This window comes from Macadamia integrifolia, chromosome 8 (genome assembly GCF_013358625.1).
Source record: "Macadamia integrifolia cultivar HAES 741 chromosome 8, SCU_Mint_v3, whole genome shotgun sequence".
NCBI classification, from domain to species: Eukaryota; Viridiplantae; Streptophyta; class Magnoliopsida; order Proteales; family Proteaceae; genus Macadamia; species Macadamia integrifolia.
In genome coordinates, this window is record NC_056564.1 from 22386206 (window position 1) to 22403321 (window position 17116).

The 17116-nt window shown below is 37.8% G+C and overlaps 1 protein-coding gene and 1 pseudogene across 1 annotated transcript; both read left to right on the forward strand.

The window, feature by feature from the left end:
* The first annotated feature begins 1671 nt into the window (after positions 1–1671).
* On the forward strand, positions 1672–14198 carry LOC122087002 (probable protein phosphatase 2C 75). Its single transcript, XM_042655954.1, has 4 exons — positions 1672–2338; positions 2467–2835; positions 3523–3628; positions 13561–14198. Exons 1-4 carry the CDS (start codon positions 1841–1843, stop codon positions 13893–13895), a joined length of 1308 nt encoding a protein of 435 aa, XP_042511888.1. The 5' UTR covers positions 1672–1840; the 3' UTR covers positions 13896–14198.
* A 139-nt stretch (positions 14199–14337) lies between these two features.
* Positions 14338–15540, forward strand: LOC122087003 (annotated as a pseudogene).
* The last annotated feature ends 1576 nt before the right edge of the window (positions 15541–17116 follow it).

Consider the following 17116-nt stretch of genomic DNA (forward strand, 5'->3'; position numbering starts at 1 on the left):
ATATATATGTGTGTGTGGTGTGTGTGTGTGTGTAAATTCAAACCAAATGATAGTCCAATTATAAATAGATCATAAAAAATTGAACCAAAATTAAAATTGAAGAAGAAAAAAAACCTTATGAAAATAACCAATCAAAATCAATTCAATCCAATTCAAATAGGATCAAACCTATCAATTAACACTATTAATTGGCATATAAAACTACATAATACAAGGCATACCCAACCTCAATATAAACATCGATAGGACATAGCCACAATACTATTAGCCTAAGGGTGTTAATCGGTTTGGTTTCGGTTTAAACTGTGCGGATTGGTTCGGTTCACATTTATTTGACTAAAACCATAACCCGCACCATTTACTAAATCGTTCCACTTTTTAAAACCGTGACCGTTTAGTAAACGATTTCGATTTCCACTGTTTCTAAATGTTGTTGGTTTCACGGTTTTAAACGGTTTTGATTTTGGTTTATTCCATACGGTTTGTAAAATGATTCACAATCGATTTATTATAACTTGCAACCATCTTTAGACTGAAGATCATAAACTTATCCAAAAATAATTGGTAACCACAAATAAGAGAATCTATATTAACGATGGTATGTCTTAATTTGATAATCTAGTGCAATTTCTTTGCATGACCATTCTCAAACATATAGAATTAATATCATACAATATCAAAATCCAGCCTTCTACAACATGAAATATTAAAATGACAGTTGGTTTAGCCAAAACACCCCATTTGTGATAACTAATAACATAGTAATATATATGGATTACAACTTCATGATTTAAAATCTAAACTTGAACTGCATTGCAATAAATCATAAAAAAACAGGATGTACACTTAATTTAATTATTAATTTTTATAAGAATTACTGTCCTTGCTTTATTTTATTATTATGCGGATTAATTGGATCGATTCAAATGGTTTAAATGATTTCAATTCGATTTAAAAGCAACAAGTTTTGTGATTAAAATTGACCCAATGCATTTAGCTAATCAGTCTTGAAGTTGAAACCATAACCACATCATTTATTAAATTATTTTTAAAAAACAGTTTGGTTATAAAATCACATCACTACTGATTAGGCTTTCCAAATAAAAGTTTTCTTCTCCAAACTTGGGAATGGTGCCTGATGAGATGGAATGTTGTGTCAACAAGGTGACAGTGGCTGGTCCATCAAAATCACACCACGTGTATGGACTCCATCAAAACAAGAAAAGGTATAATAAGAGAAAAAGAATAGAGGAGATGTCCCCTGTAGGCCTGTAGATGTAGAGGGAAGGAATTACGAGGCTTAATTCGGTGGGCCATGGAGCTATCTATATCAGTGGTCCGATTTAACTTGAGTCATTGGTTGGGCAGCTCTTTTGACACGTGTTGGCTAGCAAGTGAATTGCTGTCTCTCTCTAAAATTGAAAACCACCGGGAAAGCGTTTCAAGCGTTTCGCGATTATGGATAATGAAACGTTATGATCAACACGTGTCGAAAATGCAAGAAAAGAAAACGACCGGGGAGCCGGGAAGTGTTTGTTACGATTTGCGATTATGGAAAACGGAACATCACTATCAACACGTGTCGAATTTTAGCACCAGGTGGTCGGTGATAGCCAAAACGCACAAATCGCTGCTTCCACGGAAAAAAGAGAAAACCAACCATGTCGCCTTTCTTATATAAACTCCAAACAGGCCGTTTAGTTTTCTTTTCTGCCCTTTCTTCCTTCCTTCACTGTTGTTTTCTTTCTACGCCGGAAATGAAAGACGGCAGATACCGATTCTCTTCTTATGGGTTCGATCTTGTGTTCTCTGATTGTCATACTACTAAACGACTCCCCCTATGGCAGAGGTTTACCGGAAAATGTTGAGTGACGATGAGTCTCCGGCCAAATGCCGAGAGGCTCGCCGGCGACGAATGGTGATGCGGCGTTCCTCCTCCGCAGGTGCCACCGAGCAGTCATCTTTAGCGGAAAATGAGAATATTCTTCCAAAGCGTCCAGAGAAGAGGCCGGACAGCTCGGAACGCTCAGACGAAGGCAAGCGGAACAGGACGTCCAAGATCGTTGAGTCTCCATCCTCTCTGCCATCGTCGTCTTCATCGTCTTCGCAATCTTCACCAAGAGGAGGAGCAGAAGTTCCGGCATCGGTGCCGTCGATTACCCTAGGGCATAATCTGGCAAAGGATCTGGTGCCGATTTTTGGTTCGATATCGGTATTAGGACGATCCCGCGAAATGGAGGACGCCATATCTGTACATACGGATTTCTGCCGCCCGGAGATATCAGACCGCCGACCGCTGCACTTCTTCGCCGTCTATGACGGCCATGGTGGCTCTCACGTAAATTTTGTTGCTCCTATTACTATATGTGAAAAACTTTTCAAATTTCTTTGTACGGATTCTGAGCTGGAACTTCCTGTAATGATTGTTTTTGTGCTGCTTTAAGGACGGGTGTGATGATTATGTAGGTGGCCACAGTCTGTAAAGAACGGATGCATGTTCTTCTAAAGGAGGAGTTGATGCGGTTGGCGTCAAACTCCGGTGACGGCGGCAGCAGTTCGGCTACACAACAAGAAGAATCACAGGAGGAGAGGTGGAGATCGGTGATGGGGAGATGCTTTGAGCGGATGGACGAGGTGGCTTTGAGCTCATGTGCTTGCGGGGGTGTCACCAATCCATGTAGGTGCGAACAAGCCGGAGGGACGTCCGAGATCGTGGGCTCCACCGCCGTCGTCGCTGTTCTCACCCCTGATAAAATCGTCGTTGCCAGCTGCGGCGACTCTCGCGCTGTCCTCAGCCGCGGTGGGAGAGCTATCCCTCTTTCCACCGATCACAAGGTTAGTTCATCGTTATAAAACGTTAATCAAGACTGGATTCGAGGCGAGGAGAGGACATGAACATTAGACTCCGAAGCTCCATGGTCCATGACCGATGATGATTTGATTCCTTGATTCCTTCCATGGACAAGACAAAGAGTGAACTATTCCGGGAGTTTTGCTTAAATGCATGCACGTGGCACACATGCGGGGTCGAGATATCAATTCCCTACTTTTCCTCAGATAATCTTAGCCATCTGATTGTTGACTGTTTCTGGACCCCACTTAGTTGTTGTTTGACCTACCTAACCAACGCTTTTCTGCTCGTGAGTCGTCCACTTTTACTCAGTCCATTGTCCTTACCTTACCCCTTACGAAAAAAAAAAAAAAAAAAGTCCTTACCTTACCAAACATGCTCGTCGTACGGTCTACTAGTATTTGAACGCAGAAATGGGCTTTAGTTTCGAATTTCAAGGTCGCTAGCGAGATGGCCCATCCGGTTCAATTTCTGGTTCTCACAATGACGGGAGAAAAATGGTATTATACATGACTCCGACCAGATTGCCGTGAGATACCAAAACGGAACGGTTTCAAAATTCTCCAAAGGGAAGACATTGTTATTGAAGAATGAAGATTGAAATCTGCGTTATTTTTTTTTTAATTGATGCAATTTTTATTTTCAGATACGGGTTTTTAATCTTGTTACAGCCTGACAGGCCTGATGAACTACGAAGAATTGAAGCAGCCGGCGGCCGTGTTATTTACCTTAATGGAGCTCGAGTGCTCGGAATCCTTGCCATGTCCCGCGCTCTCGGTATTCCATCGATCTCTTCTTGGATCTTTCCCTTTCATTCACAGTTTTAGAACTTAATTGATATCACTGTTATGCTTCTTAAACTTTTATTCTGATGGGCCCCTTTTTCTATGGAATACAGCTGTGTGGTCATTGGACTTGCACACTATAGATTGTATTTGTTTGTTAGTCTATAGTAACGCCATTTGAAGCTCATACGCATTATATGCCATGCTTTGTCTGGTCTGTGTTTTCTGTTAATTTTTCCAAGGATATACTCCAAATTTATTCATTGCATCATTGATGAGAAGTTGGTATGACAAGGGGACCAATGGCATTATTTATTTATTAATTTTTGATTCGTGTGGTCCCAATTACTTAAATGGTAAGCTGTGTTTGATGGGTTGACACATTGGTTTATGATATAGAAACACCTATGAAACATCAGTAGGCTGTTAACAGATTAGCAGCAATTCTAGATTTGTGCCTGATGGTCAGTTTCTTGCCTAAGTAAAACTTTGAAAAGTTCCTTGTTTCTGGCATTTATCTGAGCAACATTCTGTCCCTCATTGATCAATCTTAGCATGCCGGACATATCTATTGTTTATTAAGGAAAATACTTTCTATGTATTTGGCTCTTTCCAAGATGACTTTTTGCCACATTGGTTTGACAAATTGACGTGGCTGATCCAGGCCATCTCTCTCAGGTAGATGGTATTGGAACTGTGTCCATCAAATCACATAATCAAATCATTATTTGAATTAATGATTGCATGATATTAATGGGGTTTTTTTTTATTGCTTCTAGGTCCTTCCCTAGAATTGTTCCTGACTATGGAAATAATTAGTTACCAAAAAAAAGACTATGGACATAATTGGGCATTCCTTTCATATGGTTGTCACACTATGTGATCTCATTGATATTGATTTCGACACATAGGTATGATTGTACATACATGTGCTACTGTGTACATTGAAGATGATCAAATGGGAATCTTGAATGGAGTTTATTCAGTGACTTCAGTCGTTTTAAGAACAAGATTCTCATTGGTAGCCTTATGATTGGTCCCTAAATGTGAGAGATCATTATCATTGCAATTAGACATTATGGGTCTTGGTGTGCCAATAGGTGATCTATCGGAATATATATCGGTGTGTTGGATTCATGATGTTATGTTTGTGAGAGAAAGGGATGCTCGATAAGGAGTCTATTTCTTTTAGGGAGAATATCAAAGAGAGAGATTGTCTTAACATGATTGGATAAAGATCTGGATCCAGAAGCTTGTTTTGTAAATTATTTAGAAAGGTATTATTTTATATTTTATAAATTATTTGAAATTTTTTTAGTGATCCAATTAATGGTTCAAATTCTTTGTAAATGGATTACAACGAGGTAGGATGATGACAGTAATTAATTCCATGCCCTAAGGTCTATTACATGGTATTGTTAAGTGGAGAGACCTAAGCATAAGTAACCTCCTATTTTGGAAGAGATAAGAGTTATATCTACCTTAGATGTATGTATTAGATAATATCTTTAATTCAAGAATTAAAGATATTATCCTATATTATATTTTATGTAGATACTCTAATAGGATACTACCTCTTCCCTATCGTAGCAACCTTCGGACTATTTAGTATTATTCTTGTTAAGTTTGTCTCGAATTCTTGACCCGTTTTGAAGATTGACCCGATCCGACATATTTTGGTGGCGACCCGAATGGGAAATTTTCTGAGATCTGTGATGGAAGCAGAGGGCTTGGGCCTATCGGAGCCCATCACTGATCTTGTATGGGGGTGCGGGGGCTACGCCCCCGCGGTATGGTTTGACCGGATCGACCTCGACCCGATGGGTCGAACCGCTATTTGGAGTATATATATATAATGTACTGTTGCTTGTTGAGAGTCATTGTATTCTAGGGTTTTCACGAAGCTAGGGTTTCAGGGCGAGTTCTTCCTCGCCGCTGCTAGGGTGTAATCCTTCTTCTGCATAGTGAATCATCTTCTTCTTCACCCGAGGACGTAGCACACCACCCTGGTGTGTGAACCTCGTTAAATCTCTGTGTCGTACGGATCTATTGTCTTTCTTTATTCGTGTTTCTTGGTGTTTGATCTAACAATTCTCATTAACACGAATTATTGTAGCAACGTGATTCTACAATGATAAGATAAAGGAAATATATTACAATAGTTATAGCTGGATAGTGATAAGAGAGAGAAGAGAAGTTGTCATTAATTAGAAAACTCTTTTTGGAGTTTTTAATTTTATAAATAAGTAGGGTAGGAGGCTTGGTCGTCCGAGTTTGTTGGCACCATCCTCTCCACCCTACAACATTTATTGCTACGAAGAGAGAGGTAGTCATTAATAATGTAGACTTTTTTAGAGTTCCTATATTTTTTGCTAAGAGGAAAGAGGAAGTCAATAAATAAAAAGGAAGGGGAGGAGAGTGTGTTGTGCACTACAACCAGCTCCTCGTCTTAGATTTATTTTCTCTCCTCTCATCTCTCTTAACACACACTCTCTTTCCTTCCTTCTCACTCACTCTTCTTCACTAGGGTTTCTTCAATTGTAGTTGTTGTTTTTCTTATCCTCTCCACACAATAATGTAGTAAGGGTTTTGAGGAGTGAGTGAAGGAGACCGTTTATTTGACATTGGTGCAACCGTTGCTGACAAAATTGGTACGAGGGTTCCCAGTGTTGATGGTAGTGGAAGAGCTAAGTCCCTAGGTGGCATTGCACTTGTGATGTTCAGGTTAACTATTCTACCTTTCCATGTGATGAAATTTTTGAATACCTTAATACTACATGCGTATTGGTCATAGGGTTAATATGATTAGAGAGTTGAATTTATTTTTCCGTTGCATTTCTCAATAAACTCTCTTTCAATTGGTCACCTCCCTCATATAAGAGAGGGTTCAGTCTTGAAATGGAGTTTTCTTAATTGAAATCATCAATGATTATAATTGGTATTAGAGCCTCCCTCATGTAGGATAGGGTTTTAGTATTAAAGTTGAGATTTCTTAATTAAAATCAATTATTAAACCCTTCTTTAAATTGGTAACCTCTCTCATGTGAGATAGGGTTTGAAATCAATGATTAAAACTGGTATTAGAGTCTCCCTCATGAAGGATAGGGTTTTAGCCTTAAAACTTAGATTTCTTAATTGAAATCAATGATTAAATAGGGTTCATTGACAAACACAAATGAAAAGTAATTTTAATTTTGTAATTATATTGACCCTGTAATCAAGTTTTATGTGGGAATAGGATATTCAAAAATTCTATCCTATGGAAAGGGGGAATAGGTAACTTAAACCTACAAGTGCAATACCTCCAAGGAAACTTAGCTCATCCATTACCAAGCAACATAGGGAACACTTATAACAATTTTGTTGCTTGCACTCACTCACTCCTAGGGTTCAAAACCGTTGCTTCACTGTTGTGTGAAGAGGAAAAGAAACCCTAGTGAAGATGAGAGGATAAGAGAAGGGCTAGTTTTGTAGTGCATGTAACACTCTCCTCCCCTTCACTTTTATTTATTGAGATGGAACTCTAAAAGAGTTTCCTTATTATTGACTATCTCTCTCCTTTTAGCAATAAATGTAAGAGGGTGGAAAGGCCGGTGGCAACAAGCTTGGTCAACCAAGCTTCTTACCCTTATTTATTAAATTGAAAACTCTAAAAGGAGTTTCCTTATTTATGCTCAACCTCTCTCTCTATCATAACACTATCTTTTCCTTATCTCTATCATTAAAGAATCATGTTGCTGCAATAATATTTTTTATAGATAATGCTACTAAAGAGTTCCAATGTTTCTATAATAAGGAAGAGATAGGATCCTATTGGGATATCTACGTAAAATATCATATTGAATAATATCCTTAATTCCCAATCAAGGATTTAAAAAAATATATACATCTAAGATAAATATAACTCTTATATCTCTCAAAGTGGTTGTTAATGAGCTTAGGCTTCTCTGCTTAACAATATCACGTTGTAGACCTTTAAGGCATGAAATTAATTACTATCACCACCCTAGTTCGTCGTAGTTTCATGTACTAAGAATTTAAACTGTTGATTGGATCACCAAAATATTTGTAAATAATTTATAAAATAAATATTATTAGTAATTAATATTATCAAAACATTTTATAAACAATTTCTAAAATTTGCCACCGGTTCCAGATTTGTTCAACTCATATTTCGACAGTCTCTTTATTTCATATTCTCCCCTGAAGTAAGTGCTCCTTTGCGACCATCTCTTTCTTTCACCGCCAAACATCATGAATCCATCACCCCGATATATAGTACGGGAGACATTAACATTTGGTACATAAAAACCTATAGTGTCTAGCTGCAACGACAAGGACCTCTCAAGTCTAGGGACCAATTATAAGCTACCAATGAAAATCTTCTCTTAAAACGACTGACAACATTCCATTCAAGCTTCCATGTGATCCAGTTCAATGTACACATGTATCTTTACTCATACTTATGTCTTGGAATCAACATCCTTGAGAGCATACATGTGATAATCATATGAATATAATGCCCAATTCTATCCCTATATGTGAATAATTCTAGGCAAGGACTTGGGGAACAATAAAAAATCCATCAATATCGTGCAATAATTAATTTAGATAAACACTTTATTGAGTAATTTGATGGATACAATTCTCACAAATGGCACATTGCATGGTCCATCCAAAACATCCATTTGGTTGCCCCCATCACCGATTTATTAAGAACAAGTAGATCTACGCCAGGGGAATTAGTAATGTGTTTGGAGAAAGTGATACAAGAAGCCGTGGATACACTTCTTGATAATGGGATCCGTGGACAACCAATGAGGGATGGTCATAATAAAGTTTGCAAGTCATTTTCAAATGTGATTGAAGGCAAAGAAGGAAGAGGCCCCTAAATGACCGCTCAGTGATAAAGGAGGTAGGGGTGCAGAGATAACCAGGAGGCTTGCCTAGAAGCAGCTATCCTTGAAAGAATGCGTAATAGCTCACGCTGATTGAGAGCTTCTTCTTTCTCGCTCTCTCGAGCCATCTGACAGTTACTTAACTTTGTTGTGTAGCTACCTTGGTTGCTACTTTTATCAATATTTTGTCACTAGAGTGTTTAGTTCGATGTTTTATGCAATAGAAAAAATTGAATACTATTGGAAATATGTTAAAAAATGTGCATAATTGGTTTTCAAAGAAAAGGAGATGAGAGTCAAACAGTGATTATTTTCTACCTATTTTAATGATATTACATGTCAGTTACTATGACGAAAATGTGAACCGTAACATTTTGAATTCTTTGCGTTCTTTTTGAACACCTTATTGCAATTGCACTACCTGAAAAACTTGGAGTGTCAACATGTAATAAATGGATTACAACTGGCTTAGAAACCTAGAGCCTAAAAGGTCATACTGGGAAGTGATTTTGCCTCCATTCAAATATTACAGCTCAGATCTTTGGATGCTTGACATTCTTTTCTGTTGAGTTATTTAGATCCTCCATTATGATCGGGAAGTCTACCTAATGCATACACATGGAGAGTGCAACTTCTTTGACTTAGTGGCTTATTTTTGCATTATATGTCTGCTTGGAGCAAACCTCTTAACTATTCCGAGGCACATCTATGATCCATCTTATTTTTTCTAAATAAATTTTTGAATTCAAACGGGAAAGAAAAAAGAACTAAAAAACATTAAATTCATGTTTTGCTTTGTAGTGTACGCTTTTCTTGTCCAATATAGTGGTTTTGTTTTTTATCTCTTAAATACTCTATGTAATGCTTTGAATATTTATAGTCAATGTTTCAATAATAAAGATGGTTTATAGTATGCTTTAATTTGGACACATTCAGTTACATATGAACAATATGAACCAAAACCAGGATGGACTTGGAATTACGGACATATCTCAAATCCTGGTCTGGATTGACAGTCATGGACACCATCACGGACCTGATCTCATCCAATGTTTTGGCACCCCTTGATGTAGATCAAAGCTTGAAGATGAAGAGAAAAAAAACAAGTCAGAAAACACTGTTCACATGAACAGTAAACATTGTTCACTTGAACAATACTTTGTGTCAAAATCTTCTATTCTTAGTTTCCTATTTAGTTTACTTTAGTTAGTTTCTATTTTCTTAATGAGTTGGTTAGTTTCCTATTTTATTAGTCAAAAAAGTTTCTATTTTGTAACTTAGGTTAGTTTCCTTTTTTAAATTAGTTAGTTTCTAATTTTGTAAGCTTGGTTAGCAAGTTAAACAAAAATTAAAAAGTCTTATTTCAGTCCATTAGTTTCCTTTTCTATTACTGCTTTATGTCCAAGTTATGTCAGGCTATTTAAAGCCCATTGATCATAATGACAAAAAAAGAATTGAAGTTCATGAAAATTGAGTGTCTACTCGTGGCTGAGATAGCTATTACCTTGAGTGGTGAGATGCCCAAAACTTGAGGGATGAGATGCCCATTCCCTAATTCTTCTCCCATCCTTCTCAACCCTCCATCAATTGTCTTTATTTTCCTTTTATTTGTTTGCTGTGAGAGAGTGTTTGAGTGATCATTACAAGCTTGTTGAAGTTCAGAAGTTCCATCAAAAGACCAGTTGAAGGCCTATAGTTGTTACTGCATAATTCCATAAAGTTTTCCTTTTCATTTTTCAAGTATAACTTCCCAACTAGCTATCAGTTAAGGCTCAACTTTTGAGGGCTTGCTGACTCATATAGGACCTTCATCTGCTCCAATTTTCAGCTCCCTCTAAGCTACGGTTGGTGAGATCTCATATTTCTTCCTATTCAGCAAGAATTTACAGATCTTGCCTGGGATTAGGATCACTTGTGATTCTAATGTCACATTACCACTATTTAAGAGGAAATTCATCAAAAAAAAAAAAAAAAAAAACAAAAAGACAAAACACAACAAGCATATAACACATTGAACTCAGACATGCTGAAGATTGCCAACTGGCTCTCCCAAAAGGTAAAGCTTAAATGACATTATAAAAAAACTCTAGGTGGATTTCTTTACCATGGGCTGTAATTTAATTTGCTGCTTCTTGCACCTTTCCTTCATGTATGCCGCCTTGAAACACAAAAAAAAATTCCCAACATGGTTATCCTCATGTTGGATCATTTAGATGTTTTACAGATCACCTTCCAAAATAGCTACTTCAATTCCTAACTGCATTGCCATTATACCTATAGTGGTGTTTCACTTCAATCAGCAAAAGAAATCTTAGAGATCCTATCTTGGCCTTCCCCACCACAAAGCTCCTACAATGATACCTGGTGATCAAGTCTCAGCTCAAAAATCCTCTTTCTGACCTGACCCACTCATGGGTTTAGTGGGTTCTGGGTTGATCGTTTTTACCACTATGTTAAACAGGTTGCACCATGAAACCATCAACAAATCATTAAATGTTTGAGAATATTTATACCAGTTAACCTGTTTGTTAGATTTTGCTCCAAAATGCAACCAAACATGCCAAGATTTCCAGGCCCAGGTGTGGTTACTAAGTCTCATTTTCACAAGGTCAAGACCTAGTATTTGATCGATCAGATAATACCTTACACAGACTGAAAGTAGCATGATCAGATGTCTTTGAATTTCTTATGTGCTCTTTGAAGCTCTAACAGATGTCTTTTTGGGGGCGGGGTCGCGGGGTAGACCATTTAGATTAATACTTAACAAAAATACAAGGTGTGGATGATCTCTTGAACATGATTTTCAGTCTAGTTTATTACTTAGGTGACTCCATCTAAAAGTCAGTCCTGATCCTTGTATGATGAAATATAATAGCGAGGTACAAGGGCCCCACTGTTTCATGCTCTATAGCTCCATGTCCAAGAGTATCAATTTTTTTTTTTTTTTTGGGTGAATAAGAAATGCATTAAGAAGAAAGGGGGGGGGGGAATATACAGCCTGGAAGGGAAAGAAAAGAAAAAATGAACTACCCACAGCCTGCGAAGGCAATAGAATAGGAATCCAGTACAACACAGCAGCAGCCTGTCAAGGGGGGGGGTGTCAGGGAGAGGATGGATAGCAGGACACAATAGTGAGCCTGTTCTTTGGGAAATCTCAAACATATTTGTAGGGAAGCACATGGAGATTAGAACTGACATCAAAGTAGATGGCTTTCCAAATCATATATAAGAACGGGAGTTAGAGGTCCATTTTTGAAGATTTTGTTCCATCTATATGTGGTTGACTGTTGCACAAAAGGCAAAATTGCCAATGGTGTCACAAGTGGAGTTCCAAGAAAAGGTCTTGTTAATCCAAAGCCATTCTCTCAGGAGGGGAAGGATACGCCTTCTCGAGGGCCAACAACTACTGAAGACTTCTCTCCAAATATTAGAAGAGAAAGGGCAACTGAAGAAGAGTCTGAATCCTCTACCCCATTCCAACATATGCAGCAAGCTTGAGGGATGTGAATGTGATGGTGGATGAGGAATGACTGCGTGGGGAGGCAGTTGGAGAGGGCTCTCTAGGTGATGAAGTTATGGCAAGAAATATGGCCTTTAAATTAGATAATTTTGTGCCAAGGGGAAGGCGAGTTGTGGTTCCAGATTAGATCCCAAGCCAAGGAGGAGAAGACACCAGTAGGGGAGGGGTACCAGATGATTTTATCACCACTGAACAGATGTCAGAGAGTGTGGCTTGCTAGTGGGGCTATCAATTACTTCCATGTTCCCCTTCTCTTTGAGTAGGGATACGGAAACTGTTTCTTGAGATCTTCAAGTTCTACCAGTGCATTTGAATCGGGGGTTATCAATATCTAAACAAAGTGGCTAACGTGTTTTTTGGGTCCATCTGAAGGTTGAACATCTAGAAGTTTTTAGTGGATCATAATCATATTTTCCCTTTTATTATGTCTCTCACCAGTATATGAATAGGGAACATTTATTCTGATTGTGCAGACTTTTTGACACATACAGTGTTGTTCTTTTATGTCACTGTATATCGCTGCCATCCAATAATTGTTGGGACTTGTCAGGTATTTCTGACAGTTTGATACCATCAGGTATGAGTGAAAGGTTTCAAGGTTATTCTCTGTTATCTGTTTATGTAACCATTATCACTAGTTACTTATTTACTATGAAAGTTCTCTAGCGTAGTTCATGGGATTATGATTAGTTTCCATTCCTAATTCCTGATATTTCTCTTCTCCCCCCCCCCCTTTTTTTTTTTTCTATTGCTCCCATATTTTTGTTATGAATCTTCCTATGTCTTCATACCCTTTTGCTTATTGGCTTTTAAGGGAGTCCGCTACATAATCAAATCACTAACAGATGGTGGAAGATCTTTCAGATATGGAAGAATTTAACATTAAAGAAACAGTAATATGTTTTTCCTGAGCTGCTCATTAGATCATCTAGAAGATCAATTAATTTGTTATAGAAAGTAATGACATGATCAATCATTATCTTGCACAGCATAACTAGGTTATGTTTTCTGGAAGAAAAATGGACCTTCATATTTACTATGTGAAAACACATGTTCTAATTCATGATGTACAGACAACATTATGGCAATGTTTTCCATAAAAAACTTCTTGTGAATTAAAATTGGTTGCGCTGCAAGAACATATGATATAGGCTTTTCTTGTCAATATGGATTGGATGATGAAGGGTGTTTAGTAATTGCAAACACCATTACGGACATTAGGTATGTGACAAATATTCTTCTGAGATTTGTCTTCTACTGATTGGAATTAATGACCATTTTATCATTGTTAGCTCAATAACTGATTAAATTCTCTCAAGTAGATATTTTGGCTTTAAAGTAGATTGACTTGATGGGAAACTTTCTTAAGATGTAATATGTGTAATGAACTACACGGTCATGAAACTTTGATATGATTGTTCATAAAATATTGCTGTTTGTTGTGAGACTTACCATCGGGTGTTTTAGAATCTTCTCTCTTCTCTAATGTATGCACTTTTCATGTAGGTGACAAGTACCTAAAACCGATAGTAATCTCAGAACCGGAGTTGACAATCACAGAAAGAACCCCTGAAGATGAGTGTTTGATCCTTGCAAGTGATGGCTTGTGGGATGTTATCTCAAATGATTTGGCTTGTGAAGTGGCTCACAAGTGCCTATACGAAGGAAGTCCTGCTGCCAGAATCCTCAATGCAGAACCTCCAGATAGAGATACTACTGCAACAGAACAAATAGATCAATCGAGATGCTCTATCGCAGCTGCATTACTCACTCGACTTGCGCTAGGACGGAAGAGCTCTGATAATATCAGTGTCATTGTGGTTGATTTAAAACGAGGTTAAAGATGGAAGGAACTGGGGAACTGCACCAACCAGATCAACTTTGAGGTAGAGAAACAGAAAGATGTACAGGTTCCATAATGGAGATGGGGGGAAAGGATCATAATGCACAGAGGATGGGAGTTAGATTATGTTCTCTCAATCTCTCTATTCGAAGGCTCTCCATGAAGAAGTTAGAAAAAAAAAGGAAAAAAAAATGTATATATTGGCTTTGTTTGTTCTAATGACATTCAAGTGGTTGGAAATAATGCAATCGATCAAAGGGAATTCCATGAAACACCAAAACATGGTTTCAAAAGGTGAAAATATCCACTATGGAATCAGGTGTTTCGTTGTTTTTTCTGGGTAGTAGGTAGTACCGTAGTAGTGCACCACGTATGGGTGGACCATTTCATGGGCTTTGCCTGACCTAGGCTGGGATTTCAGGGCCTGAGCCTAACGCACCCGGGCTTTGAATAAGGCCGAGCAATGCCCGAGCTTTGAGTACTGGCCGAGGCATTTGTGTCTCAGTTAAAGAGGGGTCATGGAACGGGATAACTAAATCACGATCAATTCCTGGTGCGGTCGCCCTGGCCCTTCCCGCATGGTTGGAGCCATTGCAAATCTGGGAGTCCTATCCTTTCTGATCACAGCAGCTGCAGCTACAACTCTGTACACAAACCACACAGTTGGAGGCGAAGCTGGATGGTTCTTCATTTCCTCCACCAACACCCCTTCCGCCACCTTCTCAAACTGGGCAGCCAATCAAACGTTCAACCTCGGCGACTATCTCAGTAACTAACGCCACACCCTTTCTTCCTTTCGGACTCAATTAAGTATTCTCAAATTGGTGTGCATCTGATGATTTTCAGTATTCAACACGAATGTGAATCAGACGGTGATCCAGACAAATAACGAGACGATCTACCGAAACTGTTAACTTCCAAGATGCGCTGCCGGATGGCTATGCGGTTCAATACATGGGAGGAAACACGACGGTGACGGTGGCGGTGCCGTTGACTCAGGAGGGACCAAACTACTACTTCTCCAACTCATACGATGGTACTGTCAAGTGCCAGAAGGGGATGGCATTGGAGATCGAGGTGAAGCATGGTCTGGGACTGCCTTCTAGTCTCAACCAGCCCCTTCCCCCTCCCTACGTGTCGCCTCCGTCACCGCCGGGTTCTCAGTCTCAAACTCTATCCGACCAGCGAGAGAATTTTTACAATGCCGGCTTATTCTGCTTCAGGCTTGCTAATTGGATCTCTATGTCTTGGCTTCTCCTCCTCCTTTTCTTAGCATATGCGCTCTTCTAGTTTGGTTGACGTTGGTGGAAGGAAGGTGGTGACAGGCTCAGTTCCGATTCTGATGATCTTCGAACGTGGTGGCGTGTTTCTGTTTGTTTCAAATTATTTTGGTAAAAATATTAAGTCAAAGCATATGATGGTCGGAATGCGTCAGTATTCAATCTTTGTCCCATATTTTCCCATTACAAGAATAAAGATGGGTATATTTAAAAACAAAAAGGCAGGTAAGTGTTATTTTTTGATGATCGTACGAGTAGCATGATTATAGTAAACCTTATTGTGATCAGATATTTGTATCAAAATTATTTTTTTTGGTTAACATATTTGTATCAAATTTTAGAGTTTAATAATTATGTCAAATACGTCCACGTGTATGTTAATGCATGTGTATAGGTTTTTGATTATAAAAATGGACGACCCGTATCTGTTTGTGATTTAAATACGAGAAATTTTATCACACATCATGATGTTATTATTATTCTCACACTGTTAAATCAGTCACAAAGGATTATTTATTGTTTTAGGGATAGACACACTTGAGGTACTCAATGTGGGAAAGATCCATTGTCTAAGAATGTCAAAATCTAATGGTTGAATTTATCTTTCCAGTTTAAATGTTTTAATATCTTATGATGATCTGATCTTAAATTAAGTTGTACCATTGTGTTTGTCATGATTTAAAATAGTGATTGAGCGATCACAATCAAATCAAATATTCAAAAATATTGAAACATTGTGTTAAAATATTATCTTTTCAATCAGAACCTTTTGAAATTTTTGATGGTATATATTCTTATTAAAAAAAAAAAATTGATGGTATGATTTTACCATGATTTAAATGTTATATCAAATTAAAAAAAATAAGAAAAGGTGAAAGGTTCCAATCAAAATAGGAAATTAGGGCATATTGACCATTTCATCATCATATGTTAACCACTTCTTAACACCGTTGTGTTTGGGTATACCAAACTTATTTCTAAAATGCTAAATATCTTAAACATGGCTTTCTTAGATATTTGAATATTTCAGCTGTAATTATCGATTATTTTATTGAAATTATTATCTTTCCATTCAATGGAAAATATGAGTGCTAATTACAAATTGGGCATGAATATCAACATCTCGAATATGATGGTTAAAATATCTATTGATGGATCTCCGGTTGGTCTGACCATTTGAGGTGGGGGGGGGGTTTCCACATGGTTAGTGATTGAGAATTTTTTTAGTAGATCGTTGTTGAGAACTTGAGATATGAGAGTCCCTACTGGCACTCCCAGCTTCTCTTCCTCCTTTGGGTTTAATGTGACTTACGGTCTTGCCTCATGGCTAACCATTGAAAATGAAGAAATAAAAATATAGAACTAATAACAATCTATTCAAGAAAACCCATACTTAAAGAAGCCTACTAAAAACTAGGCCAAATAATATCAAGGAGGATAAGTTGGAGAATTTAGACAAAGCATTAACATATGGAATGATACATGAAGTTCAGAATTTGTGGTCTAGAGAATGTTCCCTTTGGTTCCTAGGAGGTCATATTTTAGTTATGTAGTTGGGCTTATCTCCTTGGAATCTTTTGCTACTTCAAATTCTATTTTGCGTTTTCTTATTTTAGTCCCCCACAATGTTTGAATCATTGACCTCTCCGATATTTCTGTTTGAAAAGCAAAGTTGTGGGAAATATTTAGTGACACATTGCCTAAAGAAGAGAGCAGAGTTTGGTTCATATTGTAAAATGAGATACTACAAGGGTAGGGTTATTTGGAAGAATGACTCTTAATGTTTTATTATCTCTAGAGGGTTCAAGTTTATTTTCACACATGCGTCTTGTGTTGAGCTAGGTTGAAACAAGGCTTTGGTGTGTAAATTAAGTTTTTTTTTTTTGCTTTGGATTGGACTTGTATCCGATTTTTCTTTCGTTGATGCTGGATAAGGATT